Genomic DNA, 25,260 nt, shown 5'->3' with positions numbered 1-25,260 from the left:
TTTGCTCCTGATTTACATAAAGTCAAAGCCCGATAAATATCTGATAGAATGATGGGGATAAGGGTGTGATTTTCTTTGGTGGTGAGGATTTGCACAACTTTCGCGGTGCGAATATCAATTGTTCGCTCTTTGTTGGGGAAGACCATGACTCCTAGAAAAGCCACCATGAAGGTAAAGCGACGGTGAATCTACCAAGTGTCTTTGTTTTGCTTGTTAATAAGGCCTTTCTCATGAATTTCGAACCCATCTGACTTTCCGAACCTTGAATACAAAAAGTTGAAGGAACAACATCCATTGATGACATTGTTTTTCCTGATTTGACTGCTGATGTTCAGAAGACCGAAGAATCGATGTACCGAAGGAGCCTTTGTGAATATCAAGCTTTGATTTCTTAGACTTCCGTCAAAACCAGCATATCCAGCTATCTCCTCTAATGTAGGAGTAAGCTCGAAGTCAGAGAAACGAAAGACATTGTGAACAGGGTCCCAAAAAGTTACTAACGCCGCAATCAGATCATCACGGGGTTTAACTTTCATAATGTCCGTGAGATTTTCCAAATGCTTGACGACCCATTTTTGACCATCTTCGCCTAAATCATACCACCACATTTGAAGCTGAAATAGAAATTCTTCTGTACTCGTGGATGAGGGGCTTTGTGTGGTGCTCATTTTGTATCTGAAATTTAATTTTAATAAAGTCAAACTTCATTTTGAAAATTTATACTAAAAAAAATCATTTTCAAAAATTTTTTATTTATTAAATACCTTTATTTCAAGATTTAAAACTCTTTTTCTTTTTTCGAAATTTTTAAAACAACCCATTTTATTACTACCGCTTTTTACTTATTGCTTACAATTATATGGACGAATTACGCGTATGTATATTCGTATTATATACTTTTTATAATTAACGGGGATCGTGCCACGCGTTCGTGTATACAATAAAATTGTCCATGTTATAGTTTTTATAAAATATATATTCGAAAATTAAAAATAAAATCAGGAACTCATCACCCTTTTTATTTAGATAATGAACTGCACACCTCGGGTTATATGAAATTATTTCGACATCCGCGGAGAAATCATTTTTATTAAAATATTCGCTCGAAATTGCGCATACGCATAATCCGAATTTGCTTTTTTTTATAATCAGGGTGCGCGAACGCATCCCTGATTGCGCAAAATCTTTGTTAATAGTATTATGGCCTTTTTTCCCAAATTGTTTATTATATTATGAGAAATCTCCATTTAAGATACCTTTGAATTCTTGAAAAGAACTTGCAATTTATTAAATGTTACCCGTCGATTATAATTTCCGGATATAAATTATATTCAGCCAGACTAATCAAATTCAAAGAAAAGCGTAAGAATATGATTAACACTATTTTCGGCAAATACAACATATATATCTATATGCCCAATAATGAATTGTATATGAAACTAAAAATGATTTATAAAGGGAAGAATATTTTTCAAGAACTTTTATTATTTCTATTTAGTGCAAGTCTTATTTCTAATTGTCGTTGATATAAAGTGTTGCAATTTGTATATCTCATCTTATTCTCATATACTTGCTTTTAATCTAATAGGCCTAATTATTTATTTAGGATGGTAAATAGGCATCAAATTGATAAGAGAGGAAATTACTATACAAATTGATTAACAACATTGCCTTACATGCCACATATTTGTATGTCTTGAAACATTCGTAACACTTTAACATCATAATGAGCCATAACAACTCAACTTACCATCCACTAATGGTTCTATAGATACCTGTTATAATGCCACATAAGAACGTACAACTTATATCATTCCTTCCACAACTAAATCAGATATCAGAATAAACTAGCAATATGGTTTTGACATTTTCATGCTATTCTTTATTCAACTAACAACGTCACAAGGCCTAGTTAATGGCCAGTCTTTATGTCATGTTTCCTACCTTGACAGTTCAAACATGACTAAACTAATGAGATGAAGGGCTAACATTATTACAAAGCTTTATACGAATTTCAAAGTAAGACAATTAACTCATAGCTATCAAATTGAATTCACTACTAATTAACTAACATGAAACAAAAATGAAATTTAAACTGATGAACTTGGACAAATGGAAAACAGAATTGCAATTCAAGCTTCATTGATTAGTCATGTTGAATCTCTTTCCAACATAAAATTTAAAAGACATGTACCTGAAAATGAAGGTAGAAGGAGTAAATTTCAGCGAGTAGCAGCAATAACAAAATCAGTAGAATGTACCGATAACACAGCAAGTCTGAACAAGACCCGTTAATCCAGATGAACAGTGACAGAAACTTGAGGGAAAGATTTCAGATTCAAACTGAATAATATTCATACAAAAATAATTGCACAAACAACGGACTGATTCTAGGAGGATAACATTTTTCAGATTTCAATTTCTTCCTGTTTCGGATTCCTGTTTCTGACTATATTTTCTTTTTTCTGTTTCTGTTTTCTTCTTCCTATTTTTTAAAACTCTCCTCTTAAAATCTGATTTTTCTTCTCCTTTCTTTCTTTCTGTCTTTCTCTCCTTTCTTTCTCTCTCAAAGACTGATCTTTTTCTCTTTTAAAATCTGCCTGAAAGCTCTCTTTTTTCCTTGTTTTTCTTTCTTCAAAGAGCTCCCTAAAATCTGATCTTAAAAATCTGTTTGCTTCCTGTATTTATACAGGTCTGTCCCTTTCTTTTTAAGTGCTGCCTGGACCCCCTTTTTGTTATCTAAGGCAGATTTTCCCTTAAAATCTGCCACTGAACTGCTTTTTCTTATTCAAACAGCACTAAGGATACCTTTACTTTATTTTCAGCCCCTCCACTTCCTTTGGTTTCCTATTATCCTATTAGATTAACAGCCACTAACACTCCACTTCCAGCACACTAGCACTAACACTATTTTTTACTGTTTCATTCCCAGAAATGCCCTGAAATCCTACTGTTATTACTGCCCATTAATACAAGATCAGAATCTATTATGAAACAGATTTAAAAATCTGTTCAAACCTAATTATCAACCTGATTTAAAACAGCTAATACCAATTCTCTTAAGTTCCTAACACAGTTGTATCTACCCAACAATTGTGAAATTGAATTTACCTAACATCTCAACAACATTATACTGAATTTCAACATAACAAATTACACTGAACTTCAACTTTGAACTAAAATCAAACAAACACAGGAGCATTGTCAATATATTGACAATGCCCTGTTCAGAAAACAATATATACACATCATGCATTAGAATTTACTGATTTGCAAACAAACATGATTTAATTGGCAAGTATTAATCAGTAGACTATTTACAACATTTGTCCATAATCAGTCTAAAACAATAGAAGCAGACTGTTTCCATTAGCATTATCATAAATGAGAATTCACAGTATAACTAATCGACGAACTTAATCGAGTCGATTACTTACATTGTAAATAATCACAACCAACAGAAATAGTTTCATATTTGATCATATAGACGGGCATGAGACAAAGATGACAGAATTAATCAAATAAAATCATGAAAAATTAACAGGCTATTAAGACAAACAACAATACACGTAGAATACACAAAAGAAATAGAAAAATACCTCTGAATCTTCAAACTTCATACGGACTCGAACTCAACTTGGATTCGGACTTTGTTTGAAATCAAACAGACCTTAGTCGAAGTATTTTCCACTGAAAATACTTCGACTAAGGTAGATTAAACCTCAATCTTTATTTAATTTGGGCAGAATCCAAAAGTCTGGTATTTCTAGGTTTTTTGAAGATTCGATTTGGGACTTAACCATTTCTGGTCAGATTCGAGGGGGACCAAATACGACACAAGGGTGAGGGTAACCTAGGGGTCATTTGGTGTCAATTTAGAACAGATCTGAGTTTGTTCTTGTTTGGTCCGAATCTTCAAAAGAAGATTCGAGAAGCTCGGAAGTGATTCGAGCCAAACAAACAACAAATCCATACCTAGGGTGGTTAGGGGAAGCTATGGTGTTATTTTGGAAGCCATTGGAAAGGTTGGAGTTTTCATACCCACCTTGGATTTAGTATTCGAAGAGTTGGGGTCTGATTCGAAGAAAACTAAGGTTAGATCTGTGTAGAGGATGTTCAGGGGATTCTAGGGTGTTATTTTGGTGACCGGCGGCGTTGATGCCGCCGGGTTTCAGATAGTGGGATCCTAGGGCGGCTAGGGTTAGGGGTGAGTTTTGGAAGGGACGATGAACAGTGAGAGGAGGGGGGGTGTTTAGTTAGGGGCTGGGGTAGGGGTTTGGTCCTTATATAGGGGTGGGGTGGATTGATCTCATCCGTTAGATCAATTAAGATGCACGGTTGAGATCAATCCACTTATCCAAACGACATCGTTTGATTTAAGTTGGGGAAAGGGGTCAACCCGGGGTTGAAATTGATCGGGTTTGGGTGAATTTTTAAGACCGTGGGATCAAGATGGATGAACAGTTCAGATCTAGTTGCCCTTAAACGTCGTCGTTTCATTTATGCAGAAGCTGAACTGGACCGTTTGATTGCAATGAATCAACGGCTCAGATTTGAGGTATCTCATGCGGCGTCGTTTAGGCTTGTTCGAATTGGACCGGACAGGGGGATGTTGGATTGGGCTGTGGGGGGGGTAATTTGATTTGGGCCTGGATTTTAATCCAGGTCCAATTTTTATTTTACAACTTATATATTCTTTTTTTTATTCTATTTTATTATTTATCATTAAAAAATCCTAACAAAAATTATAAAACAATTTTTAACCTTACACAAAAATATTAATCACTTCATAACAACTATTCAACATACAGATAAAACATTAATCACACAGTGGAATATAAAAAAAATAGAACGAAATGCATATTTTGGTGATTTTATTTAAATTATCTTTCAAATACATAATTAAATCCTATATGCATGCAACATGTATTTTATTTTAATTTTCATTTTATTATGACAAAGTAAACATTTACGGACATAACACAAATATTTAACACCACGCAAATTCAAGAATTACACAGTAAAAGAAATTTATTTTATTTTTTGATTTATTTTGGAGTAGTTTTCGTAAGGCAAAAATCACGTGCTCACAGGGTGTTTTACGTAGCTTAACCTAGTAGAACCGTTTCGCCTAGGGGGATCCAGCTCATAGTTTTCAGGTAGAAGTACTCTTCGCTCAGGGTGGTTTTACGTAGCTTAACCCAGGTAGAACCGTTTCGCCTAGGGGATCCAGCTCATAGTTTCGGGGTAGAAGTACTCTTCGCTCAGGGCGTTTTACGTAGCTTAACCCAGGTAGAACCGTTTCGCCTAGGGGGATCTAGCTCATAGTTTTCGGGTAGAAGCACTCTTCGCTTAGGGTGTTTTACGTAGCTTAACCCAGGTAGAACCGTTTTGCCTAGGGGGATCTAGTTCGTAGTTCCGGGTAGAAGTAATCTTCGCTCAGGTTGTTTAAATACAGTTTAACTCAGATCGAACCTTTTTTCACCTAGAAGGATTCAACACTTTATCAATAATACATGGTGCTAACACCCGATTTTATTTCCTTCTAATGAGAGAAGGTACCAGCCCCTAATTACATTTTCTTTCAGTAGTACGTGGTATCAATCTCTGGTTATACAATCATTCATTACCAAATTTTATACTTTTTTAGATAGTTTTTACTACTGTTTCTGTCTGCCTTTTCAATAAATTAGATAATTTACAGATTTCTCTAATAACTCACAAAAATTTTCTAGTGCTAGACTGGGGCAGAAAAATTTTGTTCGTTTTTGTTTGTCTTTGATGGCTTTGCAGGCTCTGCCGTATAGCATAAGTGACGATTAAAGCTTGCAGTTTCAGTTTCTCATCAGAAGAAAGAAATGCTTTGATCACAAGATAGTCGGAGTTTAGCTTTGATAATGTGTCAGCAGCCCAGCTTCTTAAGATTCATCTTCTCAAATTCTGATCTAGAAAGCAAGCCAACGAGATTGAGTCATAATCTTTTCTTCAAAAGAATTAAGATCTAATCTAAGGTCAGCACAAGCGAGTAGGTCAAAAATCAAGATTTGACTCCAGAAGACACGTGGATAGAATTTTTGTACTCTTAGTTTGTAGACATATGTAGTTCTCTTCTCTTTTTCTTTTGATGTAAGAAGCAGTAACGGTAAGAGTAACAGCAACAGCAGCAACAACAACTGTCTTAAGTCCAGTGTCTGATAGTCCCAGCTACCAAAGTTTTTCAGAACTACACTAACATGATTCCTTTATAGCCCAGGATATGTAGGCAACCTCAAAAGCAAGGTTCGGTCACCACTTTTTCAAAATGCTTCCACTAGAGTGAATGTGAGCAAAAATTATCCATAGCATTTATTTGTCTTTGCACGAAAACTCTTCTTGTTCTCGAGCAAAGAGAGGCAGTTGTAAATACCTAATTTTTGCCTATATATATATATGTATATATATAAAAGTGATCATTCTTTTTGTAAATACTTAATTTTTGTCTTATATATATATGTGTGTGTATGTGTTTGTTCTTATTTGTGTATGTATAGGTTTTAAGAATTGAGTAATGGTTTGATAAACGGGGTACGGATTGGGCTAGTATAATTTAATTAAAATTGTTCCAAAATTGGCCCAAAATTTGAGCCCAAAGAGCACAAATCCGGTCCAAAAGAGGGCTGCCAAGAAAAGCTTAAAACGATGTAGTTTTGTCTTGAAACTACGTCGTTTTGGTTAAGTGACAAGATTCAATCTCATCCACTCATCTTGATTTAATCCAACGGTCCTAGTTTGATCTTCATCCTAGGTATTTAAAGTCTAAAATCCCCAAAAATTTGCCCCATTTCCCCCTTATTTCCTCTCTCTTCTTTCCCTCTCCTTCTTCTCTCTTCTCTCTCTCTTCACTCTCTCTACGCCGCCCCAACTCCGCCCACCACCGCCTGACGGAAATCGCTACCGCCGGCAGACCACCTCCAAACACCTCCAAATTCACGCCACGTAATCTCCACAACTTCCTCTTTCCATATCTCCAAACCAAATCCTAAAACAATCCCTCAAACTCCTTGAATCTAAGATCTAGGAAACTTTCCCGTCACTTTTTTGCCCAAATTCTTGAAGCTCCAACCACTACCACCCCAAAATACCTACATCAATGGATAGAGCTCCTCAAGACCTAGCTATTGATGTCAACTCTACCCCAAAAATCCGGCCTAATTCCGGCGACCTCCCGGAACACCCTCTTTGGCATACCACCATTTTTTCGGCCTTTTGATGTGTAAAATGGTAAAATACTATTCTTTTTCATGGCTGATTTTTTTATTTTTTATTTTAATTTTCAGATTTTGTTTTTGTCTATTATTAATTATTTTAGCATTAGTTTTTAAAGTTTAAAATGTTAAATTTTTTGTTTTTGCACTTGTTGAAGTAGTAAAATAGTTTTGTATTGATAAAAGTGAGGTAATGAAAAATACTTAAGAGTATATGGTACTTGTTTGGTTGTTTGTTTACTGCTTCAAGACTCTTTGAGTTCAACACTCAAAAGTCAAATTGTTTGGTAAGAAAATGTAGACCTTTGGACATTATTTGAATAAAGTCTATCTTTGAATAGCGGAAAGCAGATTTTGTTTGAAATACTTGGTCAAAACTCCATCCTGGTGGAAGATCCATCCAGTCTTCCATGTTAGTCGCATGCAATCATTGCTTCGCTACAACAGCAAGCTCAAAGAACAGAGGGGCGCAGACCTCCCATCCAACAACCATCAGAATCATCATCATCATCATCATCATCATAAGGCTCCGAGGACGGCGCCAACTCAGGTGGGGACAAGATTTGAACTAGAAAGTCTTGCTTTTTGAATTTAAGAGCAGATTTTGTAGAAAAATCTATCAAAAAGATTGATTTTTTATTTTTTGAAATAGTTGATTGTTTTGATATATAGAGGGGACTCCATCACATTTTGGAGGGGATCATTTTCTGCTTTTGAACATACAAAAAAATAAAAAATAAGCAGTTGAAGCATCCTTTAGTAAGCTAAAATTGTAAGTCTTAAGAGTGAATCTTAAAGTGCAAACCTTTTTTTTAGAAAAGTATAAGTCCTCTTTAGAGTTTGCTTCTAGGTTTCTTCTCTGAGTTTTCGAGCTGTTTTAACACGGATTTGCTGTTGGTTTTGCTGTTGTTGTGCTGCTATTTTTATGCTGCTTTAGTTGCTGAGCTTCCATTCTTTGTTGTTGTATTTATTATTCTGCGACTCAGGTAATTCTTTAATCTTATGTTGCAGATGTTTTCACATTAACAAGAAGATTTGAACTCATCTTGATTGTTGGGAGCATGTCCATTTAAATAAATGAGTACTTAGCTAAATTTCTTTATTGTTTAAATATATCTTGTTGTAGTTCATATGTAAAATAAATCCTTGGTTGATCAAACACTTTTTTATTCATGTGTTATTTGTCTTTACTATCTATTATAGTATTGATGCATATAAAATTGAGATGTTCCAAGTAGGTTGCAATGTGCTTAAAGACTCCTTTTGCACATTTGCAGTTCTTGCCAGTTTATGCAAAATAACAAAAGAGACATGCTTGAAACCTTTATTTATTTTTACAGATTTTATATGTGACCATCTCTGCTAGGATTTTAGATTATTTTTTTTTGGTAGAAAGTGACTATATCCTAAATAGGTTTTGAAATTGCTAGTTAAAAATAAGTTAATGACTTAGAGCAAAAGAGGCCAGACTCGCAATTTAGCCTAGGTGGGCTGTCGTAGTAAACCAGCATTTGAAATCTATTGGGTTTTCAGCTTGTGCCCACTTTCGAGCCCAATAATTGGCCAAGGCAGATTCTCTCCAATAGGCCCAATGCTTTTAAAAAGTCTATAAATATTTTGGCCATTTATTTCATAGATGTTGGCCCAATGCTATAACTAAGTAAGCAAATTGGCTCACTTTCTCAATAAATAATATGATCTATCTTCAAAATAATATTTACTAGATTAGTTGAATAGACTTATTAAGAATTAGTTAATTTTCATGATGTGTAATAATAATCCAATAACTTAAGTACCTTTAATTAATTTAAACGCTAGGCAACCAGTAGGTCCGTTTTATCTTTTTATTATTATTATTTCACGGACTCGCTTGCTTAGCGTGATATTAACTCTTAATATTTTAATTCAGTAATCTCATACTATTTCTACTAGCTTTAATTATTTTCTAATTTAATAAACTCTTTGCTAAACTCGCGGATTTGCTTGCGTAGCACGATAGTAACTCTTAATAAATAATTTTTTCAATGCACAAATATAGTAATTTTTCTGAAAGTAATAACGTGTTAATAATTCTTTGTCATGATTGTGGATTCGCTTGCATAGTGCTGTTATGACTAAGCCAATAAATTTTGTCTAGATTACACATTCGTTAGCGTAGTGTGATTATGACATTTTATTATTACTATTATTTTATCAAATAAGTAAAAGCGGACATAAGAAAAGCATAAAAATCAAATAAATCACCGTTTATCCAAGTTTAATTCAAGCCAAATGTAGTCAATAAAGCGACCGTGCTAGAACCACGGGACTCGGGGATGCCTTACACCTTCTCTCCGGTCAACAGAATTCCTTATCCGGACATTATTTTCGCGGACCAATAGTAAAAGAGTCAAACCTTCCTTTGAATTGGGATTCAAATAAAAGGTGATTTGGAACACCGACAAAAATCAATTCCAAGTGGCAACTCTGTAAATAAAATAATCCTTATTTCAAAATTGTCACTTTAATTGGAAAAACTCTTTAACCCACAATCCATAACCCACATTATTTTTTGGAGGGGTAAAAAGGGGTGTGACACTTTTTTTTTAAGAATGAGTTTATTTCTAAATTCTTAGTTATGATCTTAAATATATCATTATATTTTGTGATTATAAATACATATCATCAAATTTACAGAAAAACGAAAACATCATCGCAGACAACAAAAGAATAAATTTTGGCAGCTAACGAATAAATGGATACTCTTAGATGAAGTTAGAGATGAGGCAGCCATTAATTATTTTATTAGGTTTCATCAAACTTTAATTCTCTTTCTTAAATGGATCCAGGCGAAGCCATTACTTATTACAAATGAAAATTAAAAGTCTAAAACAGTATACTTTTGCGGCGTTTGTTTTAATTTTTTAATTGTGTTTGGGGGGGGAAATCCAGTTTTTACAAAAGCATGTGATCTTTTTTTAAAAGGTTTTCAAACTCATTCTTTCATATATTGCAAAAACTCAAATCTGAGTTTTAGAATTTCTTTTTGCAAAACAACTCGATCAAAAATGCTAATTTTGTTACAAAAATTGAAAAAAGAAAATTAGCATTAGAAATTTTAATTGCTATTATTACTCATAGCTTAATTTGAAAAGATAAAAGTCACACGCACACGTAGATTCACTTAAAATCAATTCAATGAATTGTCTCTAATCAATTCAATTTAAATTGTACTTGGCCAACATATATCCAACATCATCGTGAGTAGTGATGTAAGTTGTAACGTATATAACCAAATGAAATTCCCAACCACGATGGGAAATTAAATACTATATGGGGGAAAGGTAAGATCTATATATATTAAGGGAATAAAGTTTGTATTGTGGTTAAGCCAAGTGGCTAACTATTAAGAAGCCACTTGACAAACTTAAAACAAAAAAATGATTAATTAATGAAAGTAAAATGGAAACAAATAATTCAAGTCTTGATTTACATTCTCACACATACTTTTTTTTCCCTTTAATAATTAATGGAATTAAAAAAAATTCCATTTGAATTCCACCTCGCGACTCTGTTTTGCTTTCTTTAGTCTTTACTGCCTCCAAAGTCTTCCTTGGCAGATGCAGCTCTTTTATGTAGGAGTGAGGCGCAAAAAACAATGAAAACCTGCATTTGTAAGCCAGAACAAAGAAAGACGTTATTTGGGAGTTTACATTATAGCTAAACACAAGCAAAATATTAAATTTCGTGCGGGAAAAAATTGTTTTATCAGGTAATGAATATGTTATAAGTATTCTATTGGTTATGTATTATGTATTAGCCATGATTAAAACTTTATTCAACTAATTTATATAGTCTAGATAGAACTTTTTCTGCGAAATATCATATGACAAAAAATATAAAATAAAATATATAAAGGTGGTAAGACAAAGATTTACCCAATAGCTATTAAATTGAAAGATAAGAAAATTTGAATTAAAATTAATAATTCGAATTTTGATAAAAAGATTGAAATTAGTAAAAGATAAAAAGTAAAACTAATATAGAAACTTATGAATTTGAAATGAAAGATAAGAAAATTTGAATTGAGAAAGCTTTTTTCTGAAAGATAAAATTATATCACTTCTAAATTTTACCTCTAAATTCTTGGATATAATAAGATTGTTATAAAAATATTACACACGTACAAATAGGTAAAGAGAATTTTAAAATAAAATTATTGGTCAATATTTTATATTAAAAATAAAGAAGAATAAAAATTTAAGCTTGAAATAACTAAATATCCGTTAAACTATATGTTTAGTAGCAGGAGCAGGAGTAGTAGTAGCAACAACAACAACAACATTAGTAATAGTAGTAACAGCAGCAGCAACAGCAGTCTTTTGAACTGGAAAGAAAATTTCAAGGATGAAAAAAATCTTGAAATTTTGGCGAATTATAAAGTACGAGCATATGCACTTTTTTTTATCTATTATTAAACACTAGATAAAATAATTATATAAAATTTTATAGTAAAATAATGTAATGAATATATGAAATTGAAATATAAGAAAATCTGAATTAGAATTAAATAATTTGAAATTGGATAAAAAAATTAAATTTGAATTTTGATTAATGCAAGTAATCTTTAATCAAAATCCACATCTTTTCGAAAGTAGTTCAAATCAAGTTTTACGTTGTAAAATAAATGTAATAAATATATTAAAATATAAAAAAATAGAACTAATATAGAAACTTATGAATTTGAAATGAAAGACAACAAATTTTGAATTGAAAAAACTTTTTTCCTGAATTAAAAGTATATCACTTTTAAATTTTGCCTATAATTCAGGGATCTAATAAGGATAGTCATAAAAATAATTAAATAGATAGAGAGAATTTAAAAATTAAATTAAAACTCAATACTTATATATTAAAAATAAAGGGGAATTAAAATTTAAGTTTGAAATAACAACATATGCATTACGATATATGTGTTTTGATTTGTTTATTATTTTGTTATTTATAATAATAATAATAATAATAATAATAATAATAATAATAATAATAATAATAATCTTAATATTCTCTCTTTATTATTTTGTTAGACCAAATACACTCAAATCTTATCTAATCCTTTGAATTGAAAAACTAAACAAATCAAAATCCAAAATTTTCAATTGGAAAAGAAAACTTCAAGGACGAAAAAAATCTTAAGATTTAGGCGAATTATATAGTATGAGCATATGCACATTTTTTGTCTACTATTAGATTAAACACTAGATGAAATAGTTATGTAAAATTTCATAGTAAAATGAATGTAATAAATATATTATATTGAAAGTTAAGAAAATCTGAATTAAAATCAAATAATTTGAATTTTGATATAAAATTGAATTCGAATTAGTAAAAGATAAAAAGTAGAATCAATATAGAAAATTCTGAATTTGAAGTGAAATATAAATATTTTAATTGAGGGAAAAAATTGAAGATAAAAGTATATCACTTTTGAATTTTTCCTCTAAATTTTTATATCTATGTTATATTAAAAGAATGGTAGTGAAACATGAGTTTAAGCCAAGTGGCATATTGAAAAATTGCCACTTGAAACTTTTAAAATATAATCTAAGTAGATTTAGAAAATCTAATCAGGATTAAGACAAATTAGATTTGATCAAATTTAATTTACGATGAAAATCAATTAAGATTAACTCACAATTTTATACTAAATAGATTTTGAAAGCTTTCCAATAATAAGGATTTCTATTTAATTGTTATTCACTATCAACATGATAAGTTTTCTTTTATTTCATAATTTTTTTATTTTTGAAAATATTACATAAAGAAATAAAATGACAATGAAAATATTACTAAAACATTTAGATATAATGTGTTCAAATAATTAAGAAAATATTTTTCTATGATTAATCTCTGAATTGAGTGCAGTTAGTTTAAGTTTGAAAGCATACCATAATTTTTGAAAATGCAGTCCAATTTAGAAAATATAATGATAAGAATTATTTTGAATTTGATATGAGATTTTTTTTAAATATGATAAGAAAAATCATATTTTGAATTATGAACAATAAAGTCAAAGTTACTATCGAAATATTTTTTAATTTTTATATATTATATTATTATGAGTGTGGTCGAAATAGATATTAAATTCAAATAAGCTAATGAAAAGCCACATGACAATGCAATTATATTACGTATTGAATAATATAAAAATAAGGAATAAATAGATAAATAAAATAAAATAAAAATAATTTTTTTATCTTAGAGTAAAACGGGTAAAACTTATTTAAATTTAAGATGAAAAAGTTTTTTATATTATGATAAGAAAGGCCATAATTTGGATAAGTACACATAACTCAAGTATAATAGATAAAATCAAAAAATAAAAATATTGAATAATAAAAATAAATTAGAGATAATGTGAGAATATTTATAAAACATAAGTTTAGAAATTAAAATAAAGTAAATATATAGTACTTTAAAATATTATTAACAAATTTAATTAATATAAAAATTTCGAGCTACATTTTTATTTATTTATTATTATTTGAGCGCCTAGGTTCACTTCGGGAGGCTTGCATCCATGGTTATAAGCCAATTGCAAACCATCATATAGCACACGTAATTCAATTTCAACACTCCCGTGAGAGATGTGATGTCCCGAAAAGCCGATGAGCTAGTTACCTGTGGAGTCACGTATGACACCACTAATCCCGCCCCGTCTTGTAGCTAAGTGGGCTGAACCATCAATGTTGAGTTTGAAAGGAGTATTGCCAGGCGGGTGCTATTGAATTTGTAGGGTTATACCGCTATGTGAGGACGGTGGTAAAACATCAAGATGGAATAATTGTATTATCAAGACAGTGCATCAAATCAAAAAGAAAAAAGAGTGGAATACGTTTATCTTTTTTGTTTTAATCATTCAGTATTTTTGGTATGCTTTGGTCCAATTAATTCGAATTTACGTTGCATATAATTTATTAAATGAAAATCTGCTACTTTCAAGAATTATTTCCACAGGCGTCTTAACCCCAAGCCAATAAAGTGGCCTCTTTAGGCCTCCAAAATTGAGACCCCAAAAGCTACTCTTTTTATATGTAATTTAAATATTTATTGTATTTATTATGTGATCTTTTTTTGTAGTTGGTTGAGAAAATTGTAATAAAAGTGAAAGACAATGAAATTTGCATTTACTTTTTAGTTCATCTCACTCCAACTTGAACAAAATTTATTTACAACTCTAACTTTGTAAGATATTTTTTTTTCAAGGTCTGTAGGTACGTTTCAAGCTAATTATATCGTTAAAAATTATAGTTGATTTGTTTATTATCTTTATAAATACAAATTCTCACATGATTATTACTTTGGGAGGCAATGATATATAGTAAATTATGTTGACGGTCATGTAAAAAAAATTAAACTTAAACTTAATAAAATCTTATCAAAAGTTAGTAATGTTTCAACAAAGATTAAATGGGTTTACATCATCAAAATTAAATTGCATCCCAAAAAATAAAAAGAATAAACTTTAAGCAAAAGTTTAAAACCTCTTATTACAGTTTGTCTTTAGGCCTCCAACATCGTTGAGCTGCCTTTGATAAATTATTCCCGGCATAAAACTTATTTACTTATTTTTAACTTTTCAACACATCGCGTGCATTTAGAGCGGTAGATATACATCAAAATTTACGTTCACTATTAGGTTTGCCATATATTTTAAATGTGTGATTGATCTTTTGGACAATTTCATGATATATTTACTAGTTTCTCAATAATTTGGTGAACATTATGCATCCTATACAATTCTTGTACTGTTATTCAAACCACTTATTCAAATTCTATCTTTCATTTCAAAAAAGAGAAAAAAGAAAAGAACAAAGAAAATGAGAAGGTAGTAAAAATATATACTATTATATATATATATATATATATATATATATATATATATATATATATATATATATATATATATATATATATATTATGTTTGTGATAAAAGGCCTTTGATGCCATAAATTGATGACTGCTTTTTAGCTTCTTTGAGGTCAAGGGTTTCGAGTCGACAGCGGTAATTCCCAATTTCTCTATAATCCTTTTATCGAATTTCAGTGTCAATTTCAATTTCAACTTTTTATGATTTATTTTGAGAATAAAGATTCAATTTTAATTGCAGATCAGAAAAAGGCGATTTTTATATCAGCTGTTCAATCGATTTCAGGTTTAATTTCTCTTCCGATTTCTAATAAAAACAATTTTTTAATTTTCCCTTTACCTCCCGATTTGCATATAATCATTGAATTTGTCGATCTAGCATATATGTAATATAGAAAACTTGAAAGAAAATTATGTGTCTGTGCGCGCGGGGGGGTGGTGTGGGTGTGTTCGCGCACAATCTCTCTGTGTGTGTGTGTGTGTGTTAAGAGGTCTCTGTGTGTGTTTGTATGTTCCTGTGTCTCTGTGTTCGACTCTGTGTGTGTGTCTGTGTGTTAAGAGGTGTATCCACTGCCTTTAGATACTGAATTAACCCTTTGTTGTCATTCCAAAGTACCCTTTATTTCTAATAAATCTTTTCTTGAAAAATCTGTTGATTTGTTTTTGTTTCACTAAGTACTGGGGACCAAATTTCAGCTGTAAATTGCTCAAAGAGGACATCTTGATGTTGCTGAACAAACTTTTTATCTAACTTTGAAGCAATTGTTTACTACTATGCACATGCTTGGAATTTCATGTCTTAGTCCGGTTCCCAAAAGCTTCATTTCTTTTAATGACGGTAGTGTCTAGGCAGCTTGCGCACATCTTTACTATTCCTCTGGATACTTGCTGCCACCGATATAGGTACTGGGGTAACATTGTCCCTCAAGGCTTAAACAAATGAGAAGAAATCACCTGGCATTTTTTTTCTCTCCACTGTAATTTGGTTCCCGAAAGCTTATTTCCTGGTACCTGATTTAATTAAAGGAAATTCTAACAAGGCTTCAAAATGTGGTTCAACAATTTGAGTCATTCCGTTGCACTTTTTCCAATGTCTTGCTGTAGGATTATTGAAAAGTCGAATGTTCTTCAAAGTCTCAATTAGTGTAGTTTTCAACTTGCATTCAGGGAATATGGAGCAAATTTATACTTGCAATTATAACTCTAAGCTAGAACTCTCAACATGCTGCATTATTATGTTTTCTTCAGAGAAAACGAAAGGAAGAAACACAAGCATGGACATGTTTTATGTGTGAAATCACTCTGGATATATAACTATTTCTTTGCAAATATAGCACTGTGTTAGGTTTCTGCTGCTATCTCGGTGCAATGAGCTATAGTAACTTAAAAACTCATTGTTTGGTCAATCAAAGGGAATTAATTAAGATGGGATATTGAATAGCTGAGTGCTCACACTTCTTGTTAGTAATTTGTTTTTGACTTCTTGCAGCTGACTTGTGTTTTTGAATGCACTTTACAGTAACTTGAGCTATGGGAAAGAGGAAGTCAAAGTCAAAGCCACCTCCAAAGAAGAGGATGGACAAACTTGATACTGTTTTCAGCTGTCCTTTCTGTAGTCATGGCACCAGCGTGGAATGTCGCATGTAAGTTAATTTTAAAGCACTCTCATGTCCAAGTTTTTTCTTGTGTAGGCATGGGATAGATTGAGCTTTTCCCTCTGCACCTGCTCACCACTTTAGACATTGTTAGATGCAGATGGTAACTCCTAAAATAGTCCCTTTAGATTATGTCATTCCCTTCCCCCTTCTTCCAACAGCCAAAAAATCAATAAATAAATGTAAGGAGTGGAATACATTTTATCATCCAGCTTTATAAATGCCGTACCTGCTAGTTTTTACATGGAAGTGTTCAGTTGCATCTCTCGGTGTATTTAAAAAAATTCAACTGATCATGAAAAACATGCATTACTTCTCATTCTTGATCAGCAATTAATATATCTTTTGATTGCTTTTTGCTCATTCTTATGACAAGTTTGTCTTTCCTGATATTCAGTGATATGAAAAACTTGATTGGCGAGGCGAATTGCAGGATCTGCCAAGAGAGCTTCAGCACCACAGTCACTGGTATATCACATTTGGTTTCTCGTGTATCTCTTAATTTATTTATGCTTATGTTTTGTTATGTTACTTGATTAGATGATTAAAATCACTGGGCTGAAAAATATAACTAGTAACCTACTACTTCCATGAAAACTTAGTCAGAGAATCGGGACTAACTTATAAGACTTTATCGATGTGTTTAATGAATGAGTATCTTCAAGTTTACTTACAGACTGTGAACTGAAGGATCTGCTTTCTGTGAGATAAACTGCAAATTGTATGTGCTTATGTTATACTGAGTTTATGTTGGCAAAAGATGTTGCTCTTTGCCTTCATTTGTCTTAATCTTTATCCTTTTAATGTCTCATTTAAGACCTGCACACATAAGTATAGCTTCCTAACAAATTGAACATTCAATTTATGTCGGAAATTTTTGTTTGGATGTACTGGGTTGGCTAACAATTTGTGTTTTTCTCCTTGCAGCACTAACAGAGCCTATTGATATGTAAGTGCACCTAACCTGGCCTTTGATTTCTTTCAGTGGTGGATGTAGTATGTTAGCCGTGGGTGTGGCAACCCGCTCTACCTTCAGCTTGAAATTATATAGAGTTGAACCATTTTAAGTAGTACATATTATTATACTAAATTCGCACGAGACTTACTGTAAATTCTAAATCGGCTTCTGTTATTCTTTCCTCTTCTCAGATACAGTGAATGGATTGACGAGTGTGAACGAGTCAACAACTACGAAGAAGATGATGTTTCCTACAAGTTAGATCCTAATGAATGATCTGCTTCAAGAATGTGCAGACTGTTGAGTAGCCAGAAATGACTCAAAGCTGCCTTAAGCTATGACTTCAGTTCTAGCAATTATTCCGTCGCACTGCCTAAGAAGAACCTAAACTTATCCAGGCCTCTGGAGTTCAATAAGTAGCTTCATTTAAGAGGCTTTCTATGTCCAAATAGTTTGAAACAGAGTCAGTTGCTATCTTGTTTATGTTTTGCTCCTGCAATTATGGGAACCTAATGTCAAGTAGGTGGTTTATTCCTCCTATTACATGATGCCTAGGTACATGTTAAGCCCTTCATTACCCTTAGTAAGGGATGTAAATGGATACCGCTTCTGAAATGTTCCTTATATATGTGAATAAATAATCTTTTTAAAGAAACAATCAACAACCTAGTAAAATTCTACAAGTGGGGATAGAAACAACGTAACATGACCGTTTGAAACGAGAATTAATTATTTGTAGCTTATAGTCAGATTCCCCTATATCTTTGAACAACAGGCTTAACAAATAATGAAGGGAGTGTATTGAAGGAAATTTGCAAGAAACAGGCTTAGCATATTAATAGCCCGACTGAAAAAGTTTGAACCCTAAAATCTAACTTTTGCAATCATTTAGCAGTAGTATTAGAAGCTTGAGTCGTTTGGTAGCTGGTTACAGGGTTAATTATTCATGTATTAGGAGTAACATAACCAGTACCATGTTTAGTACTCCTACTAGCTTTTAGTAACTTTGGACAAAAGTCAGCATAACAAACTAGTGTTATGTTTGGTTGCTTTTTTCATCGGGGGTGTAAGTAATACATGGATAAGTTGTACATTAAGAGAGTCGTTTGGTATGAGGTATAAGAGTGGATAAAAATTTAATACCACCTTAATATTCTGTTTGGTTAGCAAATTAGATATAAGTTATTTCGGTGTTAATTTTAACACTGGGATAACTTATACCTTATAGAAGGTGGGGTAATTAGCACCGGTATAACTTATACCTTCTGCTTAGAAATTATGCAATTGTCATTCTTAATACAACATACCAAACAATGAATAAACAATAATCTCAGCATAACTAATCTCAGCATAACTTATCCCAATATAACTTAAACCGGCATAATTTATATCGGTATAAATTGTATTCCAACCAAACGAGCCCTAAATCTATGTATTATTTATGCAAGGTAGAATGTGGAATAACTAATATATGTATTAGTAATGTATGGATTAAGCAATCAATTGACCAAAGCCCTCATATTTATTTTAAATTATACATTTTACAATTAAAATAAAGTAAATATTTAACAAAAAATAATATGTACATTAAAATCTATAAATTTTTAATCCATGCATTACTAATCCTTACACAACTAATCCCTTCCTAATTAAATCATGCATAACAAAATCCTGTATAACTAATCCCTACATAGCTAGTTCATGTATAATTAATTCTTACATACATTACTAATACCTGCATAACTCTAACCAGCAACCAAACGAGCTTATGCACTGCCAAAGTCCTATACAAGGACAAAAAAAAGTCCAGTACAAGGACTAAGATTAGACCAAACTCTTATGCTGAACATGGTTATAAAGCTAACCAAATAACCATTCAAGATAGGCGTAAAATCAAATATATATGGATTAATATTAGAATTTAAAATCTAGACATCGGTGTTGTTTTCAGAAGAAAAAGAAAACGAATTGTCTTCTACTTCAAACATCATCTTCAAATGTAGCCATCATCATCTATAGAACGGTAAACCATTCCTCCACCATTTCTAAAACCTCAGTTAGTTGTAAGTACACTATCATCTATTTCCTTTCTTTTATGAGTAAAGAAGAGTTCTCTTTCTTTTTCAGAAATCTATTTATCTAACTACCTACATTTTAATAACATCAAATATACACTGCATACACATAATGTTTGGGTGCCGAGAGTCTATCGCAAACCGCCAGCCTCTCTACCTTCACAACACAAGTATCTGATAACTCCGTCCACTAAGACTCAAACTACTGGAAAGAAATCACATAATTTATTTCGAACTAAATAAAGTTCTGTCTAGGTTAAAAGGAGAATCTCTTTCCATTTGAGTGTGTGCCTACCTGCATAGTTGCCAAAAAAATTGAACAAGAGCCTCTCTTTTATGTAGAGGTGCTTAGATGGTTTTCAGAGAGTCTGATTGCCATCCTATTAAATCATAACTACAATGTAACAGCAGATCTTGAAGAAGATGACCAATACAAATTACCATTACATATGGTCACCAAATATGACACTATAACATCAATACATTTAGTGTCAACTTGGCTCCAAAATATGTAAATGAGAAGACCAAGTAAATTGGGTTTTCATTTTCAAGCAGTAAAATGTGCTCCATAATTAGATGAGACCGCGTCTCAGATGACAATGAAATATTGACCATAAGCCCATGGAAATGGGAGGCATGCGGTTGACCCCGACTAAATAAGTAAGCAGAAGCCGAGCAACTTGGCCACCACCATGATTTTTGAGTCTAAGATGAAACTGGAGTATAATACATAGGCGAAATGCCTCTTGTTTGAAAAGCATCGATGCGTGTATCTAATTAGGTTATGAAGTAGCCATCCAGATCATCTACAAGATAGTCATAAGGTTCGCCAGTCCCATAATCAAACCCTTCACAAGATGGAACCATTGGAATTGGAGCAGCTTGAATGTTTCCCACATTCTTCAAATTGGCAGCCTTTGCTCTGCCTTTCACAGTTCGCTTGTTGTCCAAAGGAAATTCAGCAGTAAGTCTTCCCATTTGCTTTTGCAAATCAGAAACTGATACATTGGTTACCTTCCCTTTGGGGATCTTTTTCCCATCAACAAGCTTCAGTTCCAATCTGTACAAGGCACATGCATCGTACTTGTTGATCTCATACTCGTAAAGATGCCATTCCAGATTTTTCATCGGTTGTGGATCCATGTAGTAGGATCTTTTCAGCCCTCCAAATTCATTCATCATTTGCTTCCTTGACTCGTGCCAACCCCGTCCATTATAATCCGGCAATGACCTCTGCTTTCTGTTTCCACTTTCAAACGCTCTTCGAGGCTTATCAAAGAAAAGCCACTCCCTAATTGTTTCACCTTCAACAACTTTAAGATCAAAGAGCTCTGCAGAAGCATAAGCAAACCAACCGATATCAGATTTTACAAGTAAAGAAAATCCGGCAATGAGAATACAGAAATGCCACAGCACTCTTACCGGGTGCATTCCAGGGGGATTTTGCCGTGGCAGCACCCTCACACTCAGGAACACCAACATCTTTTCCATGTGCTTTTGCACCAAGAGCTTGAAAAAGCAAGTTATCCTTTAAGCCGATACCCATTGGCCGAACAACTGGAGGCCTCCCAGGATAACCTTCATTAGGTGCAAGAGAAGCATGATAGTCACTGCAGTAGTCTTGAGACTTCTGACACCAGTCTGACCCCATCGCAGGTCGGGGGCAATCCCAGAGTGCACATTTCGGCCCCAGGAAAGCAGAGGCTGGAGGACTAATATGAATAGGAGGCAAAGCATCCTCTAGGCAAAGATTTAGAGCATCAAATCCAGGTAAGTACTGCTGATCGTATTCTTGATGCAAATCAAAAGAATGGTAATCCAAATGGGTTGCAATGCCAAGATTGTTAATTCCCGCATTGTTAACCACTAAAGGCAAGCCTTTGCATTGATCAACCAAGTGGAAACCTTGCTCCTGCAGCACCTGAGTTGCATTGAAACCCTACGGCAAACAAATCGCTTAACAGGTAAGAACTAATTGATCACTTAACAGGCTAGCTACACTAGCAGAAAAAACAAAAAATTGCAAAAAGCCTAATCTTCACTTCTTAGAAATCAACCAAAAAAGGAGAGAAACAAGAAAAACTATCTGAAAAGAGGGTCAGGAGACTATTTACATAAATGAAAAACATGAAGTAGAGGATAATGGTTACGGGGAAAGATCAGAAAAGATTGGACCAACAACGGCATTAAGAGAGCTTCAAGCAAGATAACAGTCATGACAGACATCTATATAAGGGCTACAAGACCAGCAATATTACTTACGAGGGAATGTCGGGGCTTAGAGGGCCCACATATCTCCAAGATGAGCATTTTAAAAATATAAATGTTAAGATGGAAGTCCAGACATAAGAAAAAGGACAAGATTACAAAAGATCATATCCATTATCCGCTGGTCTGTAAGTGTGACGCTATGATGATTAAACATGCTACGGATGACGAGATAGACCAAAAATCATATGAAGGAATATTGCGTTAAAAGACCCACAATCGCTCGGAAGCAATGCAAAGTCACCTAAAAACCACAACGCAACACAAATATAGAAGGATTCATATAGGCAATACCAAGAAGTTGATATTAAGGATTAGTTATTAGTAGCAATGTAATTAAAAGCCATCGCCTTGTCGCTTAAAGCGATGAAGCGAAGCGAAGCAAGCTCAATATCAATATTATAATACACTGAACGCTGAAATTAGTTATGTAAATTGCAATTTGATTATTATGGTACTAAATACATATGAGTTTAGATGTTTTTAAAATTCATTAGTTGTGCGCTTTACTTCAAAAATGCATGCGCTTTACTTTTCACTTTTCACGTCAAACCCCAAGAAACATGTATCTTTGTGGGTTTTTCGCTTATAAAAACACTGATTGTAACACTTAAACTGCACCCGGTTTTGCCAACTCAGTGTAAGATAAGTTTGACATTTAGAATATCCCTAGCTTCTCAGTCTCCAAGTTGCCTTAAAAGACAAGTAAGTATTATAATGGAAAGAGCCAGAATAGCACGTAATGGATATAGAGGAATCATACAAGAGACCAACTAGTTTGGGTTGAAAAATAGTTGATTGATTGATATATATGAAGGAAAGGATTTCCAAATCCCAGATTAGCTGGATATATCATCGCGAAGCACAATGTGGCTGTAAGTGATATCCAGTGAGGTGGTGAAACTTCTTAGAGCAAAAGGGCATGGAAGAAAGATCCAGCTACTGCTGGGGAATTTTTTAACATATATATTAAGAGCAATCTGGAGAAGCATCCAAGAACCAAGTATTATCTCTCCCAGTCAATATATAAAGAATTTATCAATAGTGAAAGGTTACCCAAGGAGAAGCAGCAACCTCATAATTACCAAGTTCTGTACATCAAACATCAATCCACTCATCCTCAAACTAATCTACAAAAGATCACTCTTACACAAGATGATACCAATCAGAAGAGTCCAGCATATGCACAAGATGAAATTACTAAGTAATATGCATACCTCTTGAAAACCAGTAACACTAACTTTTTGAGCATCAGGCTCAGGCTTAGGCGCAGCTAATGGACTGGTCGCATCATCTTCTTCCTCACCAAGTAACAGTCTATAGATGTCTGATGATGAAACAAGGCTTCCTCCCTGCAAAGTCACCCATGAATGTAAAACCCGTAATTGTATCTCTATACCACCAATACTTGAAGACAGAATCCTACTTAACAATATCACGTTTACTTTAACGAATCAACCACAAACGAAGACAGGAAACATAAGTTCACACATAGCCTACTATACTCATAAACACTGTCTTTTGATTAACACAGTGAGACTGATCTGCACTCCCTATAAACCTAAATTTTCTATAACCATGTGCTCAAGCATGTGTCAAGACACAACATCATTAAAAACACAGCTTACATATAAGAAGACATGTCAACTTGCAAAAAGAATTTCTTGGCGATGCGCACACCTGTATAAGAGTAAAATCCAGTGAACTTCAAGTACTTTCTATTTTTGTTTTTATTTTGTATAACGTTGCCCTAAGATGAATTTAAATGAAGAAATACGGTCAGTGAGGATTCATATAGCCGACCCAACTCGTTTAGGACTGAGGCGTCGTTATTGTGGTTGTAATGTGCACATGATGGACAGGTACAAAGGTGTAAAAGCTCTTGGTGTGCTCGGAGCTAAAATGGACAAAAGTGTTTGTTCTTGCCTGCAAAGAAGAAGCCGGGGATGGCTCATTGAGCTCAGCTTTCCATTCGCGCAGCATCTGGTGGACTTGCTCTTCAAGCAACCCAACATCATAACTTCGGCTTTCTTTCCTTGCAGATTGTAGATTAGTTAAAACACCCTGCAGATCATCGACACGGTTCTTTGCCCTGTCCTTGAAGAGCTGGTGCGATGCAGACTTGCACGCACCCCTCTTCGAAACCTTCCTCATCCAATCAAACAGAACAATACCCTCAACTCCTCACCTGCAAAAAACAACAAGTAAATACTTAGCTCTAAACATCCTATTATGTTTCGCATTTTCTCTTAAAATACATATCCAGCACAAAACCTAAGCCAAAGCTAACAAACAAGATATTGCTACGAATTTCCTGTTAGAAAACCAACACCTCAAGCGGAAAAAAAAAAACCAAAATTCACAATCAACTGTAGGGGCGGATGTAGGCTTTAAGATATGGGTTCGGCAGAACCTAGTAGCTTCGGCCCAAATCCTGTATACTATGTGTTAAGAAATTTACTAAATATGCACATAAATCAAATTAAGAACCCAGTAACTAGCATTTGAGGTTGCTGTCCTAGAATCCAGAACCATGAAGTTCAAATCCTGGATCTGTCTCCGATCAAATGCAGTACTAAAATTCAAACATTAATTTCTTATAAGAACCCAATATTTCCCACAAGCACAAAGAGGAGCCCAATTATGACTATACCCCATCACAAACAAAAATTCCAAAAAAAGCCCAAAATCAGTAATGAACGAGTACCCAAGTAATAAAACCTTCAAAATGAGCAAGAAAACTCGATCCTACTAAACATCCCAGAAAGCTACACGATCTCGATGTGGAAAAAACAACTTACAAACCCCTAATTTTTGGAATTAAAAAGCAATTGCAGCATCAGATTCTACTCAAATTATGAATATATAAAGCACAAAAAGCAGAATAAAAATGGAAATGGGTGTTACCCGGGAGGGGGGGGGGGTTAATACCTGCTAGCGGTTCGTGGGTAGAGAAGAAACGAACGAATGTAAGTGAAGATAGAAAAGGGTAAAGAGAGTGAGACTGCTCTCCTCTTTCTATAATTTGTTGGAATTTTGATATGAGATTTGTGTGCGTTACAACTTACAACTAGAAGCAGAAGACTGGTTAGTGGTTTGTATCAAATACCTAAAGAATAAAAAACAACAATCTGATGACAATTCATGTGTAC

General features: G+C 33.4%; 2 protein-coding genes across 3 annotated transcripts; one reads left to right on the top strand and one right to left on the bottom strand.

Moving 5' to 3' along the window:
* The first annotated feature begins 15,195 nt into the window (after positions 1-15,195).
* Positions 15,196-18,420, top strand: LOC107794612 (transcription elongation factor 1 homolog). The gene is made up of 6 exons (XM_016617112.2): positions 15,196-15,288; positions 15,394-15,438; positions 16,672-16,795; positions 17,205-17,275; positions 17,735-17,756; positions 17,957-18,420. The coding sequence occupies exons 3-6, from the start codon at positions 16,683-16,685 to the stop codon at positions 18,039-18,041; spliced, it is 291 nt and encodes a 96-aa protein (XP_016472598.1). The 5' UTR covers positions 15,196-15,288; positions 15,394-15,438; positions 16,672-16,682; the 3' UTR covers positions 18,042-18,420.
* Positions 18,421-20,254: 1,834 nt separating this feature from the next.
* Positions 20,255-25,260, bottom strand: LOC107794613 (transcription factor VOZ1). Of its 2 annotated transcripts, none has more exons than XM_016617113.2 (5): positions 25,040-25,260; positions 24,035-24,296; positions 23,326-23,460; positions 21,263-21,779; positions 20,255-21,171 (listed from the first exon to the last, which is right to left on the bottom strand). In XM_016617113.2, the coding sequence occupies exons 2-5, from the start codon at positions 24,260-24,262 to the stop codon at positions 20,618-20,620; spliced, it is 1,434 nt and encodes a 477-aa protein (XP_016472599.1). In that variant the 5' UTR covers positions 24,263-24,296; positions 25,040-25,260; the 3' UTR covers positions 20,255-20,617. The 2 variants fall into 2 exon arrangements, with proteins under 2 accessions (XP_016472599.1, XP_016472601.1); XM_016617115.2 differs by lacking the exon at positions 25,040-25,260 and adding an exon at positions 24,816-24,953.

Source organism: Nicotiana tabacum, chromosome 1 (genome assembly GCF_000715075.1).
Source record: "Nicotiana tabacum cultivar K326 chromosome 1, ASM71507v2, whole genome shotgun sequence".
In the NCBI taxonomy this organism is placed as follows: domain Eukaryota; kingdom Viridiplantae; phylum Streptophyta; class Magnoliopsida; order Solanales; family Solanaceae; genus Nicotiana; species Nicotiana tabacum.
Note: the sequence above shows the minus strand (reverse complement) of the source record. Positions and strands in the feature narration are given on the sequence as shown.